Source organism: Canis lupus, chromosome 1 (assembly GCF_048164855.1).
Source record: "Canis lupus baileyi chromosome 1, mCanLup2.hap1, whole genome shotgun sequence".
Classification (NCBI taxonomy): Eukaryota; Metazoa; Chordata; class Mammalia; order Carnivora; family Canidae; genus Canis; species Canis lupus.
This window is the reverse complement of record NC_132838.1, coordinates 34746079-34769052: the sequence shown is the minus strand read 5'-3', so window position 1 is coordinate 34769052 and position 22974 is coordinate 34746079. Positions and strand designations below refer to the sequence as shown.

General features: G+C 33.3%; 1 protein-coding gene across 2 annotated transcripts in view; it reads right to left on the bottom strand.

The window, feature by feature from the left end:
• Window positions 1-2788: 2788 nt before the first annotated feature.
• The window catches only part of VTA1 (vesicle trafficking 1), a 65504-nt gene continuing 45318 nt past the window's right edge, over window positions 2789-22974 (bottom strand). For both annotated transcript variants that reach the window (XM_072825848.1, XM_072825859.1), the window contains 3 exons: window positions 15015-15188; window positions 9405-9485; window positions 2789-4174 (listed from right to left, as the gene is read on the bottom strand). In XM_072825848.1, the coding sequence (XP_072681949.1) occupies window positions 4029-4174; window positions 9405-9485; window positions 15015-15188 (401 nt within the window). In that variant the 3' untranslated portion in view covers window positions 2789-4028. The remainder of the gene's footprint in view (window positions 4175-9404; window positions 9486-15014; window positions 15189-22974) is intronic.

Below are 22974 nucleotides of genomic sequence, written 5' to 3'. Positions count from 1 at the left end.
GTTAGCTATTATTTTTTCTATTATTAAAGTACTTACTTTACTTACTTCCTTACTTGGAAATAGTCCTACTGTTCAATACCTTTCAGTGAATGAGCTTTTGGTCTTAGAATCCTATACAGACAACAGAGATTATAACCAGCCAGGTAAGCATGCCTCCATATGAGGGATGTCGTAAAATTGTGTGAACTCTTCTAACACAACTTTCTACTGGTGGAGGTTTACTTACGGTCCAAAGTAGATGATCTGATCCAATTGCTCTGATACTTAAAATGAGTAAAATTAAAAAAAAAAATGGGGATGAGTAGGGGAAGCTCTGCAGATAACCAAAACTCTTCAACTCCCAGTCAGTTATTGTTCTTGCAGAGCTGAATATATTTTTAACAACACTATTAGGGTGTAAGTTTCTTTAGAAAGAATAGCATATAACCTAATTTTAATGCATACACAGTAACCTCAAATTTCTAGAAGTATAAGTCATATAGATAGATAAATAGATAGATATAGGGAGAGAGATCAATTTATATGAACACTAGGCTGCTAACTTACAAGACCTGCAGCTGGGGTCTTTTTCTTAGTGTAATCTTGAAGCCTGCATACTTCCTGGGCCATGCTAACCATGGGGACTATCCTTGGCTTCCAGCACCAGCTCAGCAGCAATTTGGTGAGACGTCTGTGACAATCATTGTAGACAGGACTTTATCTTATTTTTCTTCCTCCTCTGTCTGGACTGGCAAAACAATGTTATCAGATAGTTTTACTTGGGATAGTCTCAAGAACCTGGAAACATTATAGTTCAGCCTAAACGTTAGCAGAACTCGGCAACGATATATCCCGGTGGCAGTTAACAACTACTTTCTTTCCAGGCATTCAGGTTAGAAACTTGTGAATCAATCTTTACTCCTCCTATGCACATACCTTGTATCCAGTTTATCAGAAATACTGTGCCTCTACTTAAAAAGTAGCCAGAAACCAATGACATCCTAGTACCTCCCCTGCTACTCCTGGTCTAAGCCTTCGTATCTCAGCTTCATTATTGCAATACTGTTAACTGGTCTCCCAGCTTCCACTCTTACCCCACCTGCTGGTTTAGTCTCCTCCGCACAGTAGCAAGTATGATGATCCTTTTAAAAGTTAAGTCACAATCAGGCCACTCTTCTGTTCAAAACCTCTCAACAGATCCCCATCTTGTTCGGAGTAAAAGTCAGGTCTCTTACAAAAAGCCTGTATGTGGTCCTAAGCCTGTGGCTCCTTTCACAGCCTTCCTCACTTCTCTGATCTTCCCTGTCTACCTCCCTCTGCTAGGGACTCTCTTCCTCCCTCTTCCTTCTTCAAGCAGCCACCTGTCAGTGAGGCCCATCCTGACTATACTAGTTAAAATATACAGGTCTACCACACCTACGCAGAATTTATCACTAATACAGAAACTCCTAAAGTATAATTCCCAGAACTTCCGAGCAAGTTCCCAAGTGATGCTAATGCTGGGTGTCCAGGAACCACACTGTGAACCATTGCTTCACGAGAATCTCTCCTCCCAGATTCTCATTCTTCATGATTTGGGTAGGGCTAAATTACTTCAACTTCAGGGACCCCCAGACTACCTAAAGTGTCTCTTAACTCAGAATGCTGGGCCCATTCCTTAAGAGCTTTTTCTGATTGGGTAAGACTGGGGCAAGAACCTGAGATCTGCATTTCTAACAGTTGAATATATGATACACTTTTCATTTAGTTTAACTGTTTCCTTTCCATAAGAGTATAAACTCAACGAGGCAGGATTTATTTTCCTATTTTCTGCTGTTTTCTCAGGACAATACCAGGTAAATAGTAACTGCTCAATAAATATGTTGAGTGACTAAATGAAAATCACTTATCCTATTGTTACATAAAAAAATGTCTAACTCTATCTTGCCGAATTTTATATGAAGAAATACAAAGCTAAAAATCTTTACAGTTAAATCCTCTTAGGCAAGAATGCATTTTAAAGCACTAGGCCACAGAGACAACTGAAATTTCCTGATATTTGAGAAATAAATTATTAATAATTAACATTATCATCTTTATTAACAACAATAAACATTTGTGGTCTGCTACTGGCTGCTGAGCGCATCATGTAAAGTATCTCCTAACAAATTCTGAGGGAGCCAGTGAAGTTGCTTCCATTTTATAGATAAATGCTGTTGTTACACCACAGCCCACTTATCAGTGAACTCCAGAGTTTCCACATTATCTTTTTCCTTCAATGTGCTCTCCCAATTGGGAGCAACAAAGTAGGGTGTAAAATGGGAGGTGACAATTTTCTTTCTAGTGTCCAGACATGTTAAGATCTGAATTAAAATTTGCTATATTTACCTCTTGTAACATTAAAGATCATCCTAGACTCTTTACTACTACAATAAAAGTCTAGAGAAATGCAGCAGAGCACTGGAGTTCTAGATGCAAATGCTGAACTCTATAAATGCTATAGGAATTTAGTTGTGAAAGACATGAAAATATTTTTCAGGAGGCATGGTTTGTGGGGCTTGTTTTTATTTGCAATACTTTAGAGTAGTTTATTCTGTCTGAATATTCATTCTATCAAGCCCTATGCAACAGCATTATACTTAGGCAAAGAAAAAATCGAAAGACAAATGATTATGAGTTAATGATTCATTTTTGTTCAAATAGACTATTAGAACAGGGGTCAGCAAACTTTTTCTCAAAAGGTCAAATAGTAATTATTTTAGACTTGCAGGCCATCTAATTCTGCAGTCAGGGAAAGCAACCACAGGCTAAACATAAATGAAGGGTATGGTTTTGTTTCAATAAAACTTTATTTACACAACAGGTGATCTGCCCATTGACTCTACATAGTTTGTGGACTAAGATGTTAAATGACTCCAATTTCAAGTGGGATGAACAAAATGGAAACAGATAAATTTCAGGGAAATTTGGCCAATTTTCCTCTTTCCTTTTAAAAACTGTTTTTTACTATAGAAATATCCATATTCCTGTAACTAAACATAATGACTTAAAAAAAATGACAAACTCTAGCATGCAAATTAAAACACATTTGCTTCTGTAATAAGCTGAACAAGTTAAAAGAATCCTTGTATTTATTTTTTACACAGCACAAATGCAGGTGACACACAGTAAGTCTGTAATTTCCCACAAAACGTACAAACTTAACAACTGAGAGTCTAAATTTTTATAATCTTCTGCATCGCTCCTATCTATACACCATATGGAATCCACTCCATAGCAGCAGAGGAGAACCTTCACTTCAAGCACCAAGTTTGCAGGCATTACTACAAATGTCTTTTTTTCATTCCCTAGTACATGCAGTCAAACTGCCTATGAATAAATACCAATTAACTTTAAGCTTCAATGGAAAGAGAAAGCAGCTGGGAAACCAACATTATTCTTAAGTCTAAAAAAGTGATTCTACCTCTTTACCTTGTATCTTCTTCCATAAAAATTTTAACTTTTAATGTAGTTACAGTAAACATGAACATAAATTTAATTCTGAACATAATCCCTTTTAGATTCATCTAACAGTTTAGGATGTTCATATTTGTTTTATAAACCCAGAGGAAAACAAAAACATGATCATTAATCTAATATATTCTGGCAATTTTTATTAAAGTTGAATTTAGAATTTTTATAGCAAAGTAATATAGTCTGTGTCCTAATTATGATTTTAAAAAATCCTTAATTTATTATGTATATTAAGATACAACATGAACTCCAGTAACATTTTATAGAAGCGTGTGTTCATTTTCTGAATCAGGAATCAATGGGCATTTTTAGGATTTTGCTCACATCAGCCCTATATACCCAGAGATTACTGGATCCACTAAATGGACAATGAAAACTGGTTGAGGCTGCTGCTGCTGAATGCTTCAACAGGAATCTGATACACAGACACAGATTTCATTGTTATAGTCAATGCAACTGAAGTCTTCCTTAAAACTGTGCTCCTGATAGGCTGAAGATCGAGTAATGGACTGTTAGTTCTTTAAGCCAAAAATGCATGGATCTGCTGTACAAAGGCTTCATTCTCTGCCTGTAGTTAGTAACTTGAGGGCCTTCTGTAGATTCTGCACAGCAGTGCTGACATCTTCATATTGCAAAGCACTGCCAGCATATTTGCAGTATTTCTGGGCTCTAGCAAAGTCCTCTGGTGTTAGACGGATATCCCCTAGAAGAAAAATAGAGTAATTAAGATATCTGAAAGAAGAGGTTAGGTAAATACTTACATTGAAGATTACAGAAAATATTTAATGTTACATAAAAACATAAAGGTTTTTTTTTCAACCCTAGGTGTATTTAAATAAGTTTTTTCATGCTTTTTTACTTTTTTCTTACTCATATAAGCCATACATATGCCAATACTAATAACACTTATGAAAAGATTTTTCTTCCAGATGTAATAAATTAGAAGCCTTTGTATTTTGGTAAATTGCGAAAAAATTATATTCTGTGTAAAAAAGGACAGAAGCTTTTGTGTTTACACTAGAATTGCTGAGCCTCTCATGGAACAATACACATAGACTAAACCATTTAAACTTCATTTGAGCTAGAATATAAATACAATTCTCAATGAAAAAATAAATAACATTATTTTTTAAAAATTACATAAGTCATTTAACTTTTATTTAAGCATGCAAATATTTTGCCCTTTTGTGCCATCCATATAAAGATCTCTACACTTCAAATAAGATTATCATTAAATTACAAAATTAAACCTGTGAACAACCTTCATAAATTATGTTCAAAATTTATTCTCAGCAAGTTTTCCAGTTCACATATGATTAATATGGGTAGAGGTCAACTAAATAATCTGGGTAAAATAAAAAACACCAAAAACATTTTATTTAATCTAAAATTTGAATATACTTGAATACATATTTCTAAAGATGAAATGAAAAGCTGACCTTTGTCTTGACTTTTGAAATACCATTTTATTTAGAATTCTTTATGGGGATATTAAGAACTGATGAGAAGGCTGGGGCACAGAATATAACAAATAATACATTCAAATTCTGTTTATAAATGAACAGATAACATATTTCAATTCTGTTTATAAGCATGTACTTATATAAGTAGACTACCTTTTGTTTAGTTGCTTTTAATTTTGCTATATATATGAATGTAGGTGTTTGTGTTATATATATGGCATGTAATGGAAACTGACATTACCTAGGTAAGGACTTCAAAGTAGGCAGTGATTCCAGATATCCAGATACTAAGTTGTGATCCAAATTATTATTTTCTAAAATTTTTGAGAGTTCTCAAACAATGTATTCTAGTTTCTAGGCCAATGCCAGGCACCCATAAGTACTGATTAACTTTAAAGAATGAATGTAAAAATGCTGTCTGTACATTATTTCCTACATTTTACAATAAAGTTCACACAGAATTAAACATTAATGAAATTCCAGATTTTAAGATAATACACATAGATGTACACCTTAATTGGCCCAGTGTGTTATGTATAAGTCTTCAAATATTTGTTGAATATTAAAGATCACAATGGTTATAGTCTTTACTGTTGTGATTATACATTCTAATTTAAACAGAACTTGTTTCAATTTTCTTGAATTTCAGCCTTGCTTAAAAAGCAAGAAATACAAATCAATAAACTAGTAAAATGCAACTATATATATAAATTTTTTTTCCTACAAACTTTTAGTATTTTAGTATTTGCCAGTAGACCTGGCATTTGTTACCCATTAAACTTCAAATACAATTATCCTGCAGTTGTTCTGTTGACAATTTAGTCAGGACATTTTAGGTTGTATTTTTTTTCTTGAAAATACCTACTAGATTCTTGAGTGGTTTTTCCACATACATTAAAAGGCTCTAGTCATCTAGAGCTCTACATCCTATCTAGGGGAGGGAGACACCTTTGAAAATTGAGTTTACCCCACTACTCATTTTGTGCTTTAATAGCCTGTCTTCTTCTCTCAGGGCAATCTTTAAATATGTAGGGTAACCATCCAGAATTTACCGGGCTTGCCAGAAGAAAGCCCCAATGCTCACAACTAATCTTATTTTTACAGCATTAGCCTTAGCACTGTTTTGCTGATTTATCACTTATTTATTAATGAGATGTATGTAGTGGAAGAACTCTGTTACTATTTTAGTTTTTGTAAACTAAACTTATCCACCAATGATAAAACTGTTTTAAACAAAAATATTGAATTTTTTCATGAAATAACAATTTAAATATTCAGAAAATGTGAATGAAAATATTTTAACAGAAAAATATTACAGATATGTAATATATATAGCTTATAAACATGTATGAAATTATATAACTATCATATAAAATATTACTAAATAATAACCGACTTACAGATTCAGATACAAAATGTAACTTATAGATTTAAATAGAGATGCTAGGTTTATTAATTAAAAATAAGAAGAATTTAAAAACCCATGTCAAATAGTACTTTTGATATTTTGTAACATTTCAGGCTTTCCTTAACAAATATCACCTAAGAGTCATAAATAATAAAATGTAATTAAAATTTTAAATTAAATAAAAAGAAAATCTGCATATAATTATGATTCTTTCAGCTTAGCATTTGTTTTAATTAAACCAGATAAGTGGAAAATACATAAGAGAACAATTATTCAATTTCATATCTGATGTTATATACAAAATAGTAAATACTACTTAATGCACACAAATAAAAGCTGTTTTTTCTATTACTAAAACTTATTAGAGGTCATAATCAGACCAGAGAGAGAGCACATAGTGGAACTAAAAGGTGTTTAAAGGATTAAAGAGGCTATCTAATAGAATAACTCTTTTCTGAATTCTATGCTAAATATGTTGCCAATGGCTTCAGAGACCATCCTCATCACAAGGCTGCTCTTCTTCACAGGGCAGTACAAGAAAGCAGAAGACAGCCGAAGCTATTAGGCAAGTTCCCTATTACAGCAGAAAGAGCCTGGCTCAGCACCGGACCAAAGATAACATTTCTAAGGTTGATTTATCTAATGTCATGATAGACAATAGAATACTTAATTGTAAACATTTCCAAAATAGGTCTTTAGACGCTCTTCCCTATTTACCCAGGTAATTTAAAAAATTCATGCCAGAGGCCTTGGACAATCTGATATGTAGTAAATATTGGGGGTAAAGTCCAGTACTGAACCCTTATATCCAGGCATTGCTAAGATATGTTCCTTAGAAATGGTAATTAGAATTAGAGGTAGAATTTGATTAGGTTAGGCACTGTGCTACATACTTTTCAGACACTCCATTTAATTCTCAAAAAAATTCATGAGGTAAGTGGTTATTCTACTACCTAATTCAGATATTCTAATACAGATATACAAGTTCAAAAAGGAAATGTTCTAATACAGATATACAAGTTCAAAAAGGAAATGTTCTACTTCAAATACTTACCATCTTTCCAATTCCATTCTCTCTACAGCCAGCCACAGATTCACTACAGGAATGTTTAATATATTAATACTAATACACATATACCCATGTGTATAAGAGGTGATAAGTACTAAGCACTAAAGAGAAAAATATAGCAGGCAAGGGACTATTAGAGGTGGTAGTAAAGACAGTGATGGCTATGATACTACTAGTTTTAGTCTGTGTATTCCGTAGAATTTTTCTATGTACTTAAGCACACAGGTACATGCAGGAAGATACAGTTTTATTTCAATTTTTATTTTCCTAAGCAGGGTCATACTATACACAGTGTTCTGCAACCTGCTTTTTAAACTTTGTATGTTTTTTAAACTCAGTATGTTTAGGAGACCTTTACACGCCACAGTTACCGTATTTTGTTTTTAATATCTGCTCAGTATTCCAATGACGAATGGACCATAATTTCCCATTAATAAGTACTTAAAAGATTATTTTCTACTATTACTATGATGTTGAAATAAAATATCCTTGCAAATTTTGTGCTCATGTCTGAGTATTTCTTTAAGTATTCCTAAAAGTGGAATATAACAAGTTCAAAAAAATTACATCTGCAATTCTGATAGTGACATAATGCTTCTGAAAAAAACTTTGCTGATTGATGTACATTTCCTATCAGGAGCATGCAAGAGTCATTCTCTAGGTCTTCAATGATACTGTAGATTACCAGTCCTTTAAAGTATTTTTTTATCTACTGATATAAACCGAACTAATTCTAATTCTCAATTTCCCTGATTATTAATATGGTTGGGAAAGCTTTCATGTGTTCATTGCATATATGCATTAACGTATCATATTCTCTGCCTGTTTTTTCTACTGAATTCAGTTTCAGTTAGTCATTCAGAAGAGTTCTTTATATAAGCTGTGGACATTACTCTTTATTTTTAAATTTCAATTTCCTCCTGGTGTATTAGTAGCATTCTAAAAATGTAGCGGGGAAGAGGGAGTCTTTTGTGGTATGAATTTATTATTTTTCATTATTCAAACCTGTTATGGTGAGTATTGAGAGATAATATCTAATATATATTTTTTCCTCATAGCCAATTGTTCTTTTCAAGACCTTATTTACTTGAGAAAGAGACAGAGAGAGAGAGAAAGTGAGGGGAAGGGCAAAGGAAGAGGGAAAAGCAGACTCCTGCTGAATGGAAGCTTGACATGGGGCTCTATCCTAGGACTCCAAGATCATGACCCTAAACAAAGTCAAACACTTAACTAACTGAGCCACCCAGGAGCCCCCGATAACCAACTGTTCTAACATCACTTTTGAATATATATTCTTGCACACTAATCCAATGCTGCTTTCATCATTAATTCCTGTAACATGTAGCTTGATTTCCAGATTCTCTACTTTATTTCAATGATTTATTTCAGATATTTTCACATCAGATTTTAAGAGGAGCTTTTAAAATTGGGTAGGACTATAGAAGGAAGTCTGGAAACCAAGTTTAAGAGGAATATAGTATTCATTGGGCAGGTTATCTGTCTACCAGCATATAAATATTTTCCACTGTACTGTGGGGTAATTTGTCAGTTTATTATAGGTTCCTTTTTATTTTTGTTTTCAATTATGGTCAGTTCCGTTTTTTTTGGAAATCTAATAATTTAGTGTAAATAAGGAAGATTATAATCATAACACATGATAATTTTGAACTAAATTAAATCTAATATCAGCTTTCATGATAGTTTTAGCTTTATGTTTGTGCCACTATATCCAGCAGTATACAAAAAAAGGAACTGTAAAAAACCAAAAAGGGAATGTCTTCAAATTTAGATATTTTTGATAATATGAGACAATCTTGGTTCACTGGAGGATCTAGTGAACACAGACATTCAAAGAAATGTGTAAACATTCTAATATATAACAGTTTCTTAAGGTAAAATTACAAAACAACACCCGAGGACAGGAAATACACTATATCTCAAAAAAAAAAAAAAAAAAAAAAAAAAAAAAAAAAAAAAAAGCCAGCTGACTTACCCTGAGAAACTGTACTGAAAAGTGTGGGATCAATCGCTGGAATAGTTTGTGGAGTAGGTTGGATAGTATTACTTGCTACACCTGCATCAGAAAACCACAAATGGGTATAAAAGTTAGAATTCTTAATTATATACTAGGAATACATTTATTTATTTATTTTTTCTAAAAAGCAAATATTTATTTTTTTTTAATAATAAATTTATTTTTTATTGGTGTCAATTTGCCATCATACAGAATAACACCCAGTGCTCATCCCATCAAGTTCCCCCCTCAGTGCCTGTCACCCATTCACCCCCACCCCCTGCCCTCCTCCCGTTCCACCACCCCTAGTTCGTTTCCCAGAGTTAGGAGTCTTCATGTTCTGTCTCCCTTTCTGATATTTCTAGGAATACATTTAAAAATAATCATGAAAGAATTTCATTTCTTAATTACTTTTTTGAAATTTTAAAGAATTGTAATTTGACATAGTTATTTGATGTCAGAGGCTGGTATGGAAAATATGAAGGAAAATATATTTTGAGTGTTTACACACACATGTCTAATGGAGATGGTAGTACGCCTGCATCCTATACTATTTCGTGCATTTTTCACTTAATTTTTTTTTAAGATTTAATTTATGTGATAGAGAGCATGAGCCGGGGGTGGGGGGGGTGGGGGTGGGGAAAGAAGGAGTGGAGAGGGGCAGAGAGGGAGAAGCCAGACACCCTGCCAAGCAGAGAGCCCAATGCAGGAGCCAAAGGCAGACGCTTAACCAACTGAGCCACCGAGGTATCCCTCACTTAATATGTTTTAGCAATAGTTCTAGATTCATTTATATATATATATATATATATATATATATATAAACCTACACTGTTATTTTACATTGCTACATAGTGTTCCATTCCGTGTATTAATCACAATTTATAGAGCAGTCCCTACTGATGGGCATTTAGGTTGTTTCCAATCTTTTGCTACTATAGATAATACTACAGTGAATAATCTTACATATTTTGTACATAAACACACATATGTATGAATTTATTTATAGGAAAAATTTAAAGAAGTGTAACTAAAAGTCAGGTGACATACCAATTTTAAATTGACCACTTCACTGAGTATATTCTGCTTGATTTTGATAAGTGTTAACCAAATATATTGAAGTATCAACATCCAACATAACTGTCCCCACAAAAATTGCTAACTTTTAAAGACACATAATTTGATTAAAAAAAAAAGGAATGCAAATTTGAGAGGGATTTTCAGAGACTATCTAGTCAAGTCTAGTGCTTTGAAGCAGCTGTACCTAAAGCACAGGTAGGTGATTATGTAGTTTTCACATAATATTAAGAGAAAAGGTAAGTCTATGTATAACCTGCTCATGGATCAATCTAGGTATCAATGCCATTCCTACTAAGTAATTTGTATTTTTGCCTAAATTGAAATTCTCCAAATTCCTTTCTCTATGGAGAAGGAATACTTTTACTGATCAGCATTTTGTATTAACTTTTAAATGCAAGATGTACATCTTCATACAATTTGTACATCCTCATATGATTAAGTAGGCAATATTAATTAATAAAACAAAACAATTTAATTTACAGGGAGAAAATTTAGTCATGTAGTAAAATTTTATTTGAGCAATATTAAAAAAATAAGGTAGTCTGTATTATATTAAGAACTTCTGGTCATAGTCATTCAACTAAGACTTGGACTGACAACACAGGCTGTTCAACATGCCTCAGGCAGCAGTAAGAAGATGCTGCTACCATTTGTCTTGACGCACATGAGCCAAGGCCTGTCTTTGGACAGCCATCATGACATGTTCCCATGGGGGCCTAGTGTACATGCCCAACACAAGCTTATAAATACTTGTTAAATTAGTAAAAATAGCTTCTAATTTATGTTACTTATTTTTTGAGATGCTCAAATCTATTTTCCTTTCTTTCTGGATTTGGAAAGGTCTCATTTGTCAATTTACCAATAGACTGCAATCCTCAAGACTACAATGTCTTGGGAGTGATGTGACCATAAAAACATTCATGGGGGAAAGTAGAACTGTGTTGTAAATTTCTTCCTTTCTATTATTTATCAAAAAAGAAGTATCAACAAGTAACTTGTGGTTTTCAAGTAAGTAGATGGGTACATATAGCCTATTAAATGGGATTAATACACATTCAAGAATTAGACATTACAAGATTTCTAATTAAGTACTGAATTGTTCTATTGTCTACCTGGTCTGGGGATTCCGAAAAGGGGGAAATGGGTGTTAGTCAGAAAACCAGAGAAGATTACCCAAAATTATAAATAAACAGAACCCTTAAGGGAGTAGCCTTTGGTGAGGCAGAGAAAAAGAGAGAAAGACATGTTATCTAAAAGGAACACTAGAAGCAAAGTTAAGAAAATAGGACTGGGTTGAGTAAAATCTCAGAATAATCATGGAAAATAGCATTGATAGAAATGGTTAGGACAAAATGTTAACAACTTGGAAAGTATACAGGATAACTCAAATGCAGGACTTCTCATACGTAAAAGAACAATAAAAGAGCTAAGTTTGTGAGATGAGCTGCGTTTATAATCAAAAGGCAAGCATTAATTATAACATAACTCTAATATTTAATCTATTTAAATTACTGAGATCTTCTTCATCAGTATTTATAGGCTGTATAAGCATATGTTTCAAGAGAACGAAAAAGCTGTCCACTCTATCACATCCATCTGATAGTCCACAGTGGTTGCAGCACAAGAGGCAAACACTCTGCCTTGTTAAACAATTGTTCTAGCTGCCCTCCTTGCACCCCCTGTGCTTTTTTGTGGAAGAACTAAAAACCGTATATTAGTACATACTATTCTTTTCAGCTATCTTGAGGATTTCCCTTTGATAAAAGTGCATCCTGGATCTTTATATGAGGGAAAGTAAATCAATCTTAAAGTGAGTAAGAGGGGGAAACATCTGCTATATTTATAAACTAAAAATGTTATTTCATTTGCTATTCGCTAACTATGAACTGATTTTTTTTTTTTTTTACCATTTTAAATATAATAGAAAAAAAATCTGCCAGCTAGGAGGAGATTCCAATATCTCAAACCAATTTTAAGGGGCAAAATACTGTGAGAAAAGTAAATTTTGTTTTAATGGGGTTTTATTTCCTTGGAGGAAGAGACATAGAAAGGAGATGCCAAAAACATGAAATAAGAAAGACTTGAGTTCAAATTCTAGTTCTGTCACTAATAGATCTGTTTATACATTTGCATGGGAAAATTGCTTAATTTTTTTTAGTGTGTAAAGTAGTGACAGCAATATCTAATATAGTTAATATAGTTGCTGTAAGAATTTATAAAACATCTATGATAATTATGTAAATGCTAAGTCTAAAAGAGTGTATATAAAAGTAACATGATAGGATCTCAACAAAGTTCCAATGTGCTCATTTGGAAGAACGAAAGGGGAAAAAAAAAATAAGGCTCATGCCAGAGTTAGGTGGATCAAGATGAACTGCTCATGCCAGAAAACTTTCTAATAGAAGACTACCTCCTTAATATCTGTGTTTATGTCTGTCAAGGATATTCTAAGCAGAAGATACTGTTAGTTTGAACATATGAAACTACTCAGATTTTATCATTTATGTTATACAGAAATAGCAATTTCATATGGTTCAACCTAATATAGCCTTCCTAGTAGAAGTAAGCTTTCTCTCTTCTATATACACACTGTATGACTATATAAAATATATGTATATATGCCTGTACCAGAACTCTGCCCTAAGATATGTTGTCTAACATGGTACCCTTTAGGCAACTTTTTTTAAGGTCAATATTCTACCCTCAAAGGTGACACTTCCCTTGATTCACAAAATGATTTTAAGTATTCATTAGCTTGCTCTTAAATACCCTGTCTTTGGCACAGAGATAGGAAGGAAGAGTATAAAAAAAAGGAAAAGGAAGCTAATTTGCTGAACACTGATTTTGTGATTAGGCATAGTAATAGTGAATTTTCAAACTTTTTCTCCTTTGATAATTAAAATCACTATGAGAAGTATGATTGATTTCATTTTAGAAAGAGGCAAAACCTAGGCTGAGAGAAGGTGAATAACATCTGAGTTTGTGGTTTAGTAAGTAGTAGGAACTAATAACCAATACCATAGGACTTCAAAATGCATTTTATTCTCACTTCATCCTTTATAAAAATGGCACATCAGAGGCTGCTGGTTGGTGTTTAAATTCACTTAGAATAGTTACAGTATTTATCTAAGGCAAATACATCTAAGTACCTGGTATTGCTTCTATTATTCTACACTGGAAATACGGAGTATTTCTAAAAGAAAATATCTCCAACAGTGTTCTGTGAAATTTTACTTACAAAACAAATTCAAATTGGTCTATTAAAATAATCATACAGACTATAAAGCAAAGTCAGAGTAAAATATACAGAATAATGACAACAGAGATCAGTGTTAAAAAGATCACATTCATCAATATTCTTCAAGACAAAAATAATAGCAGTATTGGTAGATAATATAAAGTTAAAAGTTTTAAAATAGGAGGAAAGAAACTAATAATAATTGGTGCTATAACGGTCAAATAGAAAACTTTTAAATGTTAATGCAATTCGTGCAAAATAACCTAAAATGGTTTGGGTAAACTGAGGCTGAAAAAAAAGTCAGTGAAGTAATGGTGTGTTACTTAATAGAAACAGTAGAAATTAGGGTTCCAAGGATGACTTTCATCCTATGAATTTATTATTTTGAAATGTTTGTACAGTTTACTACCACAGATTACATTTATGCTGAGATAAGGGAAATATTGTAAGAACAATTTTTGGAAAAACTTCAAGATGTAAGTTATGGCTTTAAATGCCCTTCCATTTGAAGGTAAGAGTGACACTTTGTCAACAATACAAGTAAATGGAAGAGTATCTGCCTGCAATTTTAAAAATTATCTTTCATTTACTGACACTGACTCATTACTGGAAGATTAGTGTTATTAGATCTTTTCCATGTAAACACAGACATAACAGTTCTGATTTATTCAAATACAGTAGCTATCATTTCCCCTTCTTTAGGCAACTGTTTATAATATGAAAAGAAATAACCCGCAGTTATTTCAGTTGTCTATGATTCCACTGCTACTGAGATTTTATGCCTCAATGCCCGCTCCCTTCATCAATAATATCTATGTTCAAGGCAGAGGTCGGGTCCTAAGGAAATAAGGCAAGAAAAGTTAAATCTTGCTAACACAGTGGGACACTGACCAACACATCCTATAATAGACCCGCACACCTCAGTGCTAGTCTTGAACAACAATGAAGAGCAAAGAAAAGGGGAGGAGGGAGAGAGAATAGCATCACACATGAAAAGCACAGAAGCTATTCTTAGTAATAAAAAGTTAATAGTAACATATGTAACAGATTTTGTCCTTTCTCAAAACAACTAACAATTAACCTTAAAATTTCAACAAAAAAGATTTAACATTTTTTTTGTGTGGGTTCAAATAGAATTTAAAGATCTTATGTTCATGCCTTATGACCATCACTTTATGCTTTATGACCATCACTATGAGGCATAAACACAATAAAAAGTCCAGTTCATATTTATGAAAGGGGATCAAAACTTGTTAAACTTAATTTCTTACCTGTGCTATGAGGCACTTCTGCTGGCGTATTTGCTGGAGCATGTGCACCGGGAGGAATCTGTATTCCAGTGAAGCTGCTCGATGGCATGCTGCTTGGGTCATAAGTTGAAGATGATGGCTGAGGTGGCTGAGTAGGCAGGGATGTTGCTCCAGCATCTTCATTTTCTTCAACATCTATTATATAATATATATGTAAAGTTAAACAAAGTTATTTGAAATAAAAATGCCAAACATTCTTATTTTGCTATACAGATATGAGGAACAGACCCTACAATGCAATTCTATTTAAAGCAGCTTTGATAAGCAGGCCCTAGCTCTTAAAATAATAGTTTTGTTTTCTTTTCTTAAATCACTTAATTGCACCTGACAATATGATTGTCTTCTTTTAAGTTACTACAATTCTATAAAGTCTTTGCATATAGTACATTTTTCTTAAAAACAAATTTTCTTTAAACTTTTAAACTTATGAAAAACAGTATTTTTGGTAAAACATGTCACATCTATGCTATCCCTAAGAACTTAATTTTTCTGACAGCTGCCTTTTAATCAGCATTTATTGTTCACACCAGCTATTAAATGATTACCTGTGTGTTAGTTGTTCAAAGTATTAGCTTAATCAATAAAAACAAAGGAATGAAATTTCACATTGAGCTACCTGCACAGAAAGGAGTAATGAGTTTGTTTTGATAAATTTTGAAATACAGACTTAAAATACAGTATATTAGCTAAATTTGAAAGCTACTCTGGGAAAATTAAATGTTGATAGTTTATTTAAAATGACAATTAAAAAAAATAAAAAAAATAAAATGACAATTAGCCACCTTTGGGAATCTGCATAATTTAAAATGTAGGCAAATGCAACAGATTTCTGAAATTATCAAATTTTTAGATAATATTTTTGTCTGATCATAGCCATATGACACATTCAATGAAGCTAATTTTATTTATTCATTCATTTATTCATTCATTCATTCCCTGCATCATCATTTTAATATCTCAGTATTGGCAAGTAGGGATTTCAAACAGTAATAACCATTAATTCATTAGCTGATCCAATTCCAGATCCCCCTCTGCCCAGAGTATAGCAACAAGCAATTTACACACCACAACCCTTAAACATCAAATCCTTCCTTTTTTTAAAAAAAGATTTTATTTATTTATTCATGAGAGACACAGAGAGAGAGAGAGAGAGAGAGAGGCAGAAACACAGGAGGGAGAAGTAGGCTCCTCGCAGGGAGGCCTGATGAGGAACTCGATCCCGGGACTCCAGGATCACGCCCTGGGCCAAAAGCAGATGCTAAACTGCTGAGCCACTCAGGGATCCCTCAAATCCTTCCTTATGAGAAAAAGTCATATTTATAAGTGGAAATGACAGGGTTTATTTTTTTTTTCAACAAAGATAATTTTAAACATAAAAAAAAAAAAACCTACCTACTCTGAAATACACATTTTAGTAAGTAACCTTGTAGATGTATTTATATTTTACATACACTAAAGTAATTTTGCCTTATATTAGGGAATTATAACACTTACACATCTGGGGAAGGAGCCCCTCCCTCCACTGTTTAAAAGCACTAGAAGGTGACTAAAAGCTGGTAGAAACTAGAGTGAAGATGGCCCTTTTGAGAAGAAATCTCACCAAGTAAGGTTTGCTTTCATGAGGCTTTTCACTTGCAGTGCACTCAACAGTCTGTGCAAAAGAAACAGTTGCAGAGAAGTGAGCCTTGAAACCTGTGTCTAAACTGCAACTAAACACTATGATCCTGAACTATGCATGCACACTCTGGGAAGATTCTAAAGGGTAATAGTGAAAGCAACAACCTTAAAGCTGAAAGAAAGGCAGAGTTTGAGTTCAGGTATGGTTATTAACTGCCTGCTAGAACAAGAATCAAGAACTTGCGAAGAGAATAACAAAATGCAGAAGAGCTACATAACGTTATTAACGCTAAAAATTATTAGAAATAGGAGAGGGGAGAAAATTGACCAGATTTAGGCGAACAAGAGAGTCTATAGGAGACCCCCGAGACCCAGATATCAAAATTAGCAAAAAAAAAAAAAAAAAAAAAATAACATTAAAGTTGGTGCTATAAATATATTCAAAGCCATAGAGAAAAATGTAGCCATAATGTATGAATGAGGAAAAACCCACTAGAGAAAAAAAACTATAAGAGGGGACAAAAACAAGGCAGCCCCGGTGGCTTAGCGGTTTAGCGCCGCCTTCGGCCCAGGGAGTGATCTTGGAGACCCGGGATGGAGTCCCACGTCAGGCTCCCTGCATGGAGCCTGCTTCTCCCTCTGCCTGTCTCTCTCTCTCTCTCTCTGTCTCTAATAAATAAATAAAATCTTAAAAAAAGGGTGGGGGGGGGACAAAAACAGATGGGACTAATGGAAAAGAAACAATAAGAATAATAGGCTTAAATTTAGCTAAAACAATGATTACATTAAGTGGACCGAAGACTATTTTGAAGACTGATGTTGACAGACTTAAAAAACAAACAAATAAAACCAAAACCAAAAAACACCTATATGCTTTAAGACTCAGGCATGTTTATACTATAAGGATAAACAGAGATATACTGTGTAAATACCAAGCAGATGAAAGCTGAAGGGCTAAATCCAATAACGGACACAACAGACTTCGTTTCAAGGAATATTAGCAGAGATATAAGGAGAGATGTTTCAAAATGATAAAAAAAGGTCAAGTTATTAAAAAATTAAACAATTATAAAGGTGTATGTGCCTAATGTACATAAATAAACATAAATAACAAAGTTTCTAATGAAACAAAAACTGATAGACCCAGTAAAATCCCCACAGTTGGAGATTTTAATATGCTTCTATGATTCACATTCATGCAACACCACAAGTAATAAATGCAGAATACATTCTTTTCAAATGTACATGGAACAATCACCGAGACAGATCATACTCTGAACCATGAAACAAATCTTAGTAAACTCTGAAATACTGAAATCTTGCAAAATGTGTTCTCTGACCAAAAGAGAATTGAATTAGAAACCAATAGTAGTAAGATAGCTAGAGAAGTCCCCAGTATTTTTAAATTAAACAATACATTTCTAAATAATCCCTCAATAAAGAAATCACAAAGGAAATAAATATTTTGAATTGAATGATATAAATACTTGTGAATGCCATCAAATCAGTGCCTACAGGGGAGGAAACTGATGGCTTTAAGTGCTTACATTAATAAAAACCTAAAATAAAAAGTCTATTTCCCGTTAACAAGTTTAAAAAAAAACTAAGAGAAAATTAAACTTCAAGTACAAAGAAAGAACTAATAAGGATAAGACCAAACATAATGGAAATAGAAAATAAAGAAGAAAAATCTTGTTAAAACAACAAAAAACCTGAAAAATAACCAGACAGATTAGAAAAAGAGAGAAATGGATATTACAAATATTAGTAAGAGGTGCTATCAATACACATTCTACAGATATTAAAGGGATAATGAGGATAATAAGGAAATATTGAGCCAATAAATTGAAAAAACCTAAGGGAAATATCACTATCTTTTCAATGTCTGTGGGATTAGTATCATTATGAAACAGATATAAACTACCAAAAATTACCCCAAAAGAAAGAAAGAACCTGAGTAGTTCTATGTCTATTGAAGAAATTTAATTCATAGCAAAAAAACTCCCTACAAAGAAAATGCCTGACATAGATAAATTGAGTGGCAAGTTCTATCAAATATTTAAGAGATAATATCAACCTTATGCAAACATGTAGAGAAAACAGAAATAACCACTGTAGGTATTTAAAAAAATAGCCAGCTGGAATTAGGACTGATACTGCATTGAATTTATAGATCAATTTAGGGAGAATTTATACCTTAACAAAATGGAGTCTTTCATTACATGAATATATTATTCCATTTATTAAGCTTCCATTAATCTTCATCACCAGTATTTTGTATTTTTCAGAGTAGAGATAATTGTGCCTCTTTCATTAAATTTATTTTCAAGTATTTGGCTTATTTTCATTCCCTTGTTTACTTCTAATATATGAAATACAGTTGATTTTTGTATAATGATGTTGTATTGCACAACCTTGTTAAATTTACCTCTTCTGGTGGTTGCTTTATAGATTCCTTGGGAGTATAATCATGTTATCTGCAAAGAGAGACAGTTCTGCTCCCTTTCCAATCTTTATATCTTTTTTTTTCTTGTGTTGCACCAGCACTGATATTTACGTCCATTGTTTTGTTTTGTTTTTGGCCCTGTCTCATACTAAGGAATTGTTTGTTTGGGTTTTTTTTTCCTAGGGAGCTGGATTCTTTTGTCATAAATGAATATTAAATCTTATCAAGTGATTTTTATACATATATTGAAGTTATCATATAGTTTTTCTCCTTTATTCTATCAATATGAGTCACATTGATTTTCATATGTTAAATCAACTCTGCACTCCTTGGTAAACCTTATTTGGTCATGATGTATTAAATATCCTTATATATGGCTAGATTTTATTTGGATACTAAGGATCTTTGTGTCTCTGTTCAGGTTTATGAGGTTTTGCCATAAGAGTTACACTGACCTCATAAATTGACAGCGGTTATACAGAGACATAGGCGGAGAGAGAAGCAGGCTCCATGCAGGGAGTCCAATGTGGGACTTGATGCTGGGATTCCAGGATCATGCCCTGGGCCAGGGGCAGGCACTCTACCACTGAGCCACCCAGGCATCCCAGCAAACAGTAAGTTTAAACTGGTATCAGTAGATGCTAAAGACAGTGGAGTAATGTTTCATTCAAAATAGGATATTTACATGGTCTCAAAGGGACCTATTCCACAATAACTTATTAATAACACAAACAGCTTATTAATAACAAAGGAATATTGTTTTAAACAGTAATAAGCCAATATTTCATCCGTATTATATACTCCCATTGTGAGATAGAGGACACAATCTCATTCTGGGGTACTTCTGTTAAACATGTATAACTGTAATTATAAGGCAACATTAGACAAACCCAAGTTGAGGCACAGTCTATAACTAACTAGCCTATACTCTTCAAAAAACATTGGGCCAAGAAACACCTAGAAAGGTTGAAGAACCATTCCAGGTTAAAGGAACTAAGGAGACATGAAAGTTAGATGTAGGGGTTGATCCTGGACTATACCTTGGACAAGGGACAAAAAGCAACAAAGGAGATTATTGAATCAATTTATATTTGAATGAAGTACTTAGAAATAAAAGAGCATATTTCCAATTCATTTTCAAATACTTCAAAAAATGTATCTATGCAAAATTATATCCTTTCATAGAATCATAAACCAATTCTGAGGAAATACTGTTAAAAGTTATGACATTAACACTAGATTAGGGCACTTTAAGATTACATTTTAGATGAATAATGTATGGACTTATTTTACATATCCTATGTTCTCCAACTGCAGGTCTTAATTAGCAGCAAATATTTAATGAGAATAAAAAATGTTGAAGTTAACTGTATCTTACAGTTTCCCGAAAGAGCGAAATTTTAATCAGTAAAATATGAGATAAGAAATTACTTCTTTAGTTTTTATTGAATATAGGTTAATAACAACTACTTAAAAATAATGCCATTTTCAGATACAGAATTGAGACTGACATGTGAACCCAGAGTTTGAATGTTAGAATTCCCTTCATTTGAGCCTTATTTTTTTCTTAGAACACTTCTTTTGTACTACTCATAATGGCTTCCTTATGTACTTTTTGACAATATGACTTAATTTCACAGAGCAGTATTTTCAGGAATAAGTGTATTTCTCTTTTTTCTTACTGTAAATTAACTAAGGTGTGATAACTATTATTTTTTAATGGAAATTCAATTCCAGAGTAAAAGAAAATTAGAGTTTTGTTAAACATAATACTTTTTATACCTTCAGTTAATTTAAGAACACAAAAGAATATAATGGTATTTTGAGAAAAAAAATTAAGGTTTTAAAGACTACTTTTCTCTTATATATTCAGATTTAAGGACATCCTCTTAGACCATAACCACTTGATTAAGTTACCAGGTAATATTTTAAGTTATTTTGAAAAAGCATACAGTGAAAACATTCTCTTTTATTTTTAAAAGGATTATTGGTATTCTGTAACTCCAATTTTTTACTACCTAGAAGCTCTATAAAAACTGAATAAGGAACACAAATTATAAGCTCCACTTAAGCAAATATTTGGAAAACAAAACAAAAATTATATATATCTTTATATATATATATCTAATCATCTATTAAGTTAGTATTATAAAGAGCCTGAAATAACCATTTTACAACAAATCATGATAATAATAAAAATGTAGTACTTTCAAGGGCAAAAGTTAAAAATGTTGATATTAAAGAAGTCACTGATACTGAATGTCTAAAAAAAACCCCACTGATTAATTAGGTACTTCAATGTCCCTAAAATGACACATCTGAAATGCTACTGAAATGTAAAATATGTTTAAAACAAAAAAGGTATTTTCATCGCATATTTAAAAATATACACATAACCATATATAAGAAGTATCTTCCAAGTCAGATGTTTAAAGGTAATGACAGATCTAACATTATTATATTTATTACAAAGATGTAAAAGTCATCTTAAATATAATCAGATAATAGAAGTGGTTCAGCTTCAGTTTCCAATGTAATGTAATTCCTAAATGTGAAAAAAGGTTTTATCTTTGGCTGTAGTTTTGTTTTTTGTTTTTTTCTAAGATTTTATTTATTTATTTATTTGTTTATTTGTTTATTTATTTATGAGAGACACAGAGAGAGGCAGAGACACAGGCACAGGCAGAGAGAGAAGCAGGCTCCATGCTGGGAGCCCAATATGGGACACAATCCCGGGACTCCAGGATCACGCCTTGAGCTGAAGGCAGGCGCTTAATCACTGAGCCACCCAGGCGATCCTGGCTGTAGTTCTTAAGCTATCCATCTTCCCTGGTTGAAGAAACATTTTACTTTGGCTTCATCTCTTGCTTTTAGGCTGACAATTCCCAAGTTCTACTTTTAGCCCAGAATTTTCTCCTGTCATCTTTGGAAGGAGACCTTGCCAGTTGGGAGTTCTACAAGTAGTAATCACAGGAGCATCTCAGTATCTTCTCTTAATTTTTCCCACCAAACTTGCTCATCTTAGTCATTTCTTTGAAAGGCTGGAAACTTAGGGACCATCTTACATTTCCTCCCTTATTAAAGTGTTCTGTGTTCTACTGATTACACTTCCTTTTCTTTATCCCATGGCCAGTGTCTCACCCAGGCTTTTGTTATTTATAATTTGGGGGGATCCCTGGGTGGTGCAGCGGTCTGGCGCCTGCCTTTGGCCCAGGGCGTGATCCTGGAGACCCAGGATCGACTCCCACATCGGGCTTCCGGTGCATGGAGCCTGCTTCTCCCTCTGCCTATGTCTCTGCCTCTCTCTCTCTCTCTGTGACTATCATAAATAAATAAAAATTTAAAAAATAAAAATATAATTTGGGTCATAAGGACGCCTGAGTAGCTCAGCAGTTGAGTGTCTGCCTGCCAGGAGTCTGGGGATTGAATTCCACATCAGGCTCTTCTCATGGAGCCTGCTTCACCCTCTGCATGTGTGTCTGCCTCCCTCTCTCTCTCTCTCAATCTCTCTTTGTCATGAATAAATGAATAAAATCTTTTTAAAAAAAATTGAGGTCACTAGTAGCCCCTGAATTCATCTCACAATCTACAGAATTATCTTTCTCCAATTCATTCTCAAAGATTCACTCTCCCCACACACTGACCTTCCAGTCTTAACCAGTCCTAAATCTGCCTCCCTGATGCTTTTGAAGATGTGTTTTGTTTTGAAATTGTAGCATCCTTTCTTTTTGTTTACCTGACTGAACTCAACTTCTCTTTTGAGGCTCAGCTCAGGAAAAATCTCTTACTACCATGTATTATAACTGCTTATTAAACCTATTGCTCCCCAGGAGAATATAAGTTCTTGTAAGTAAAGGA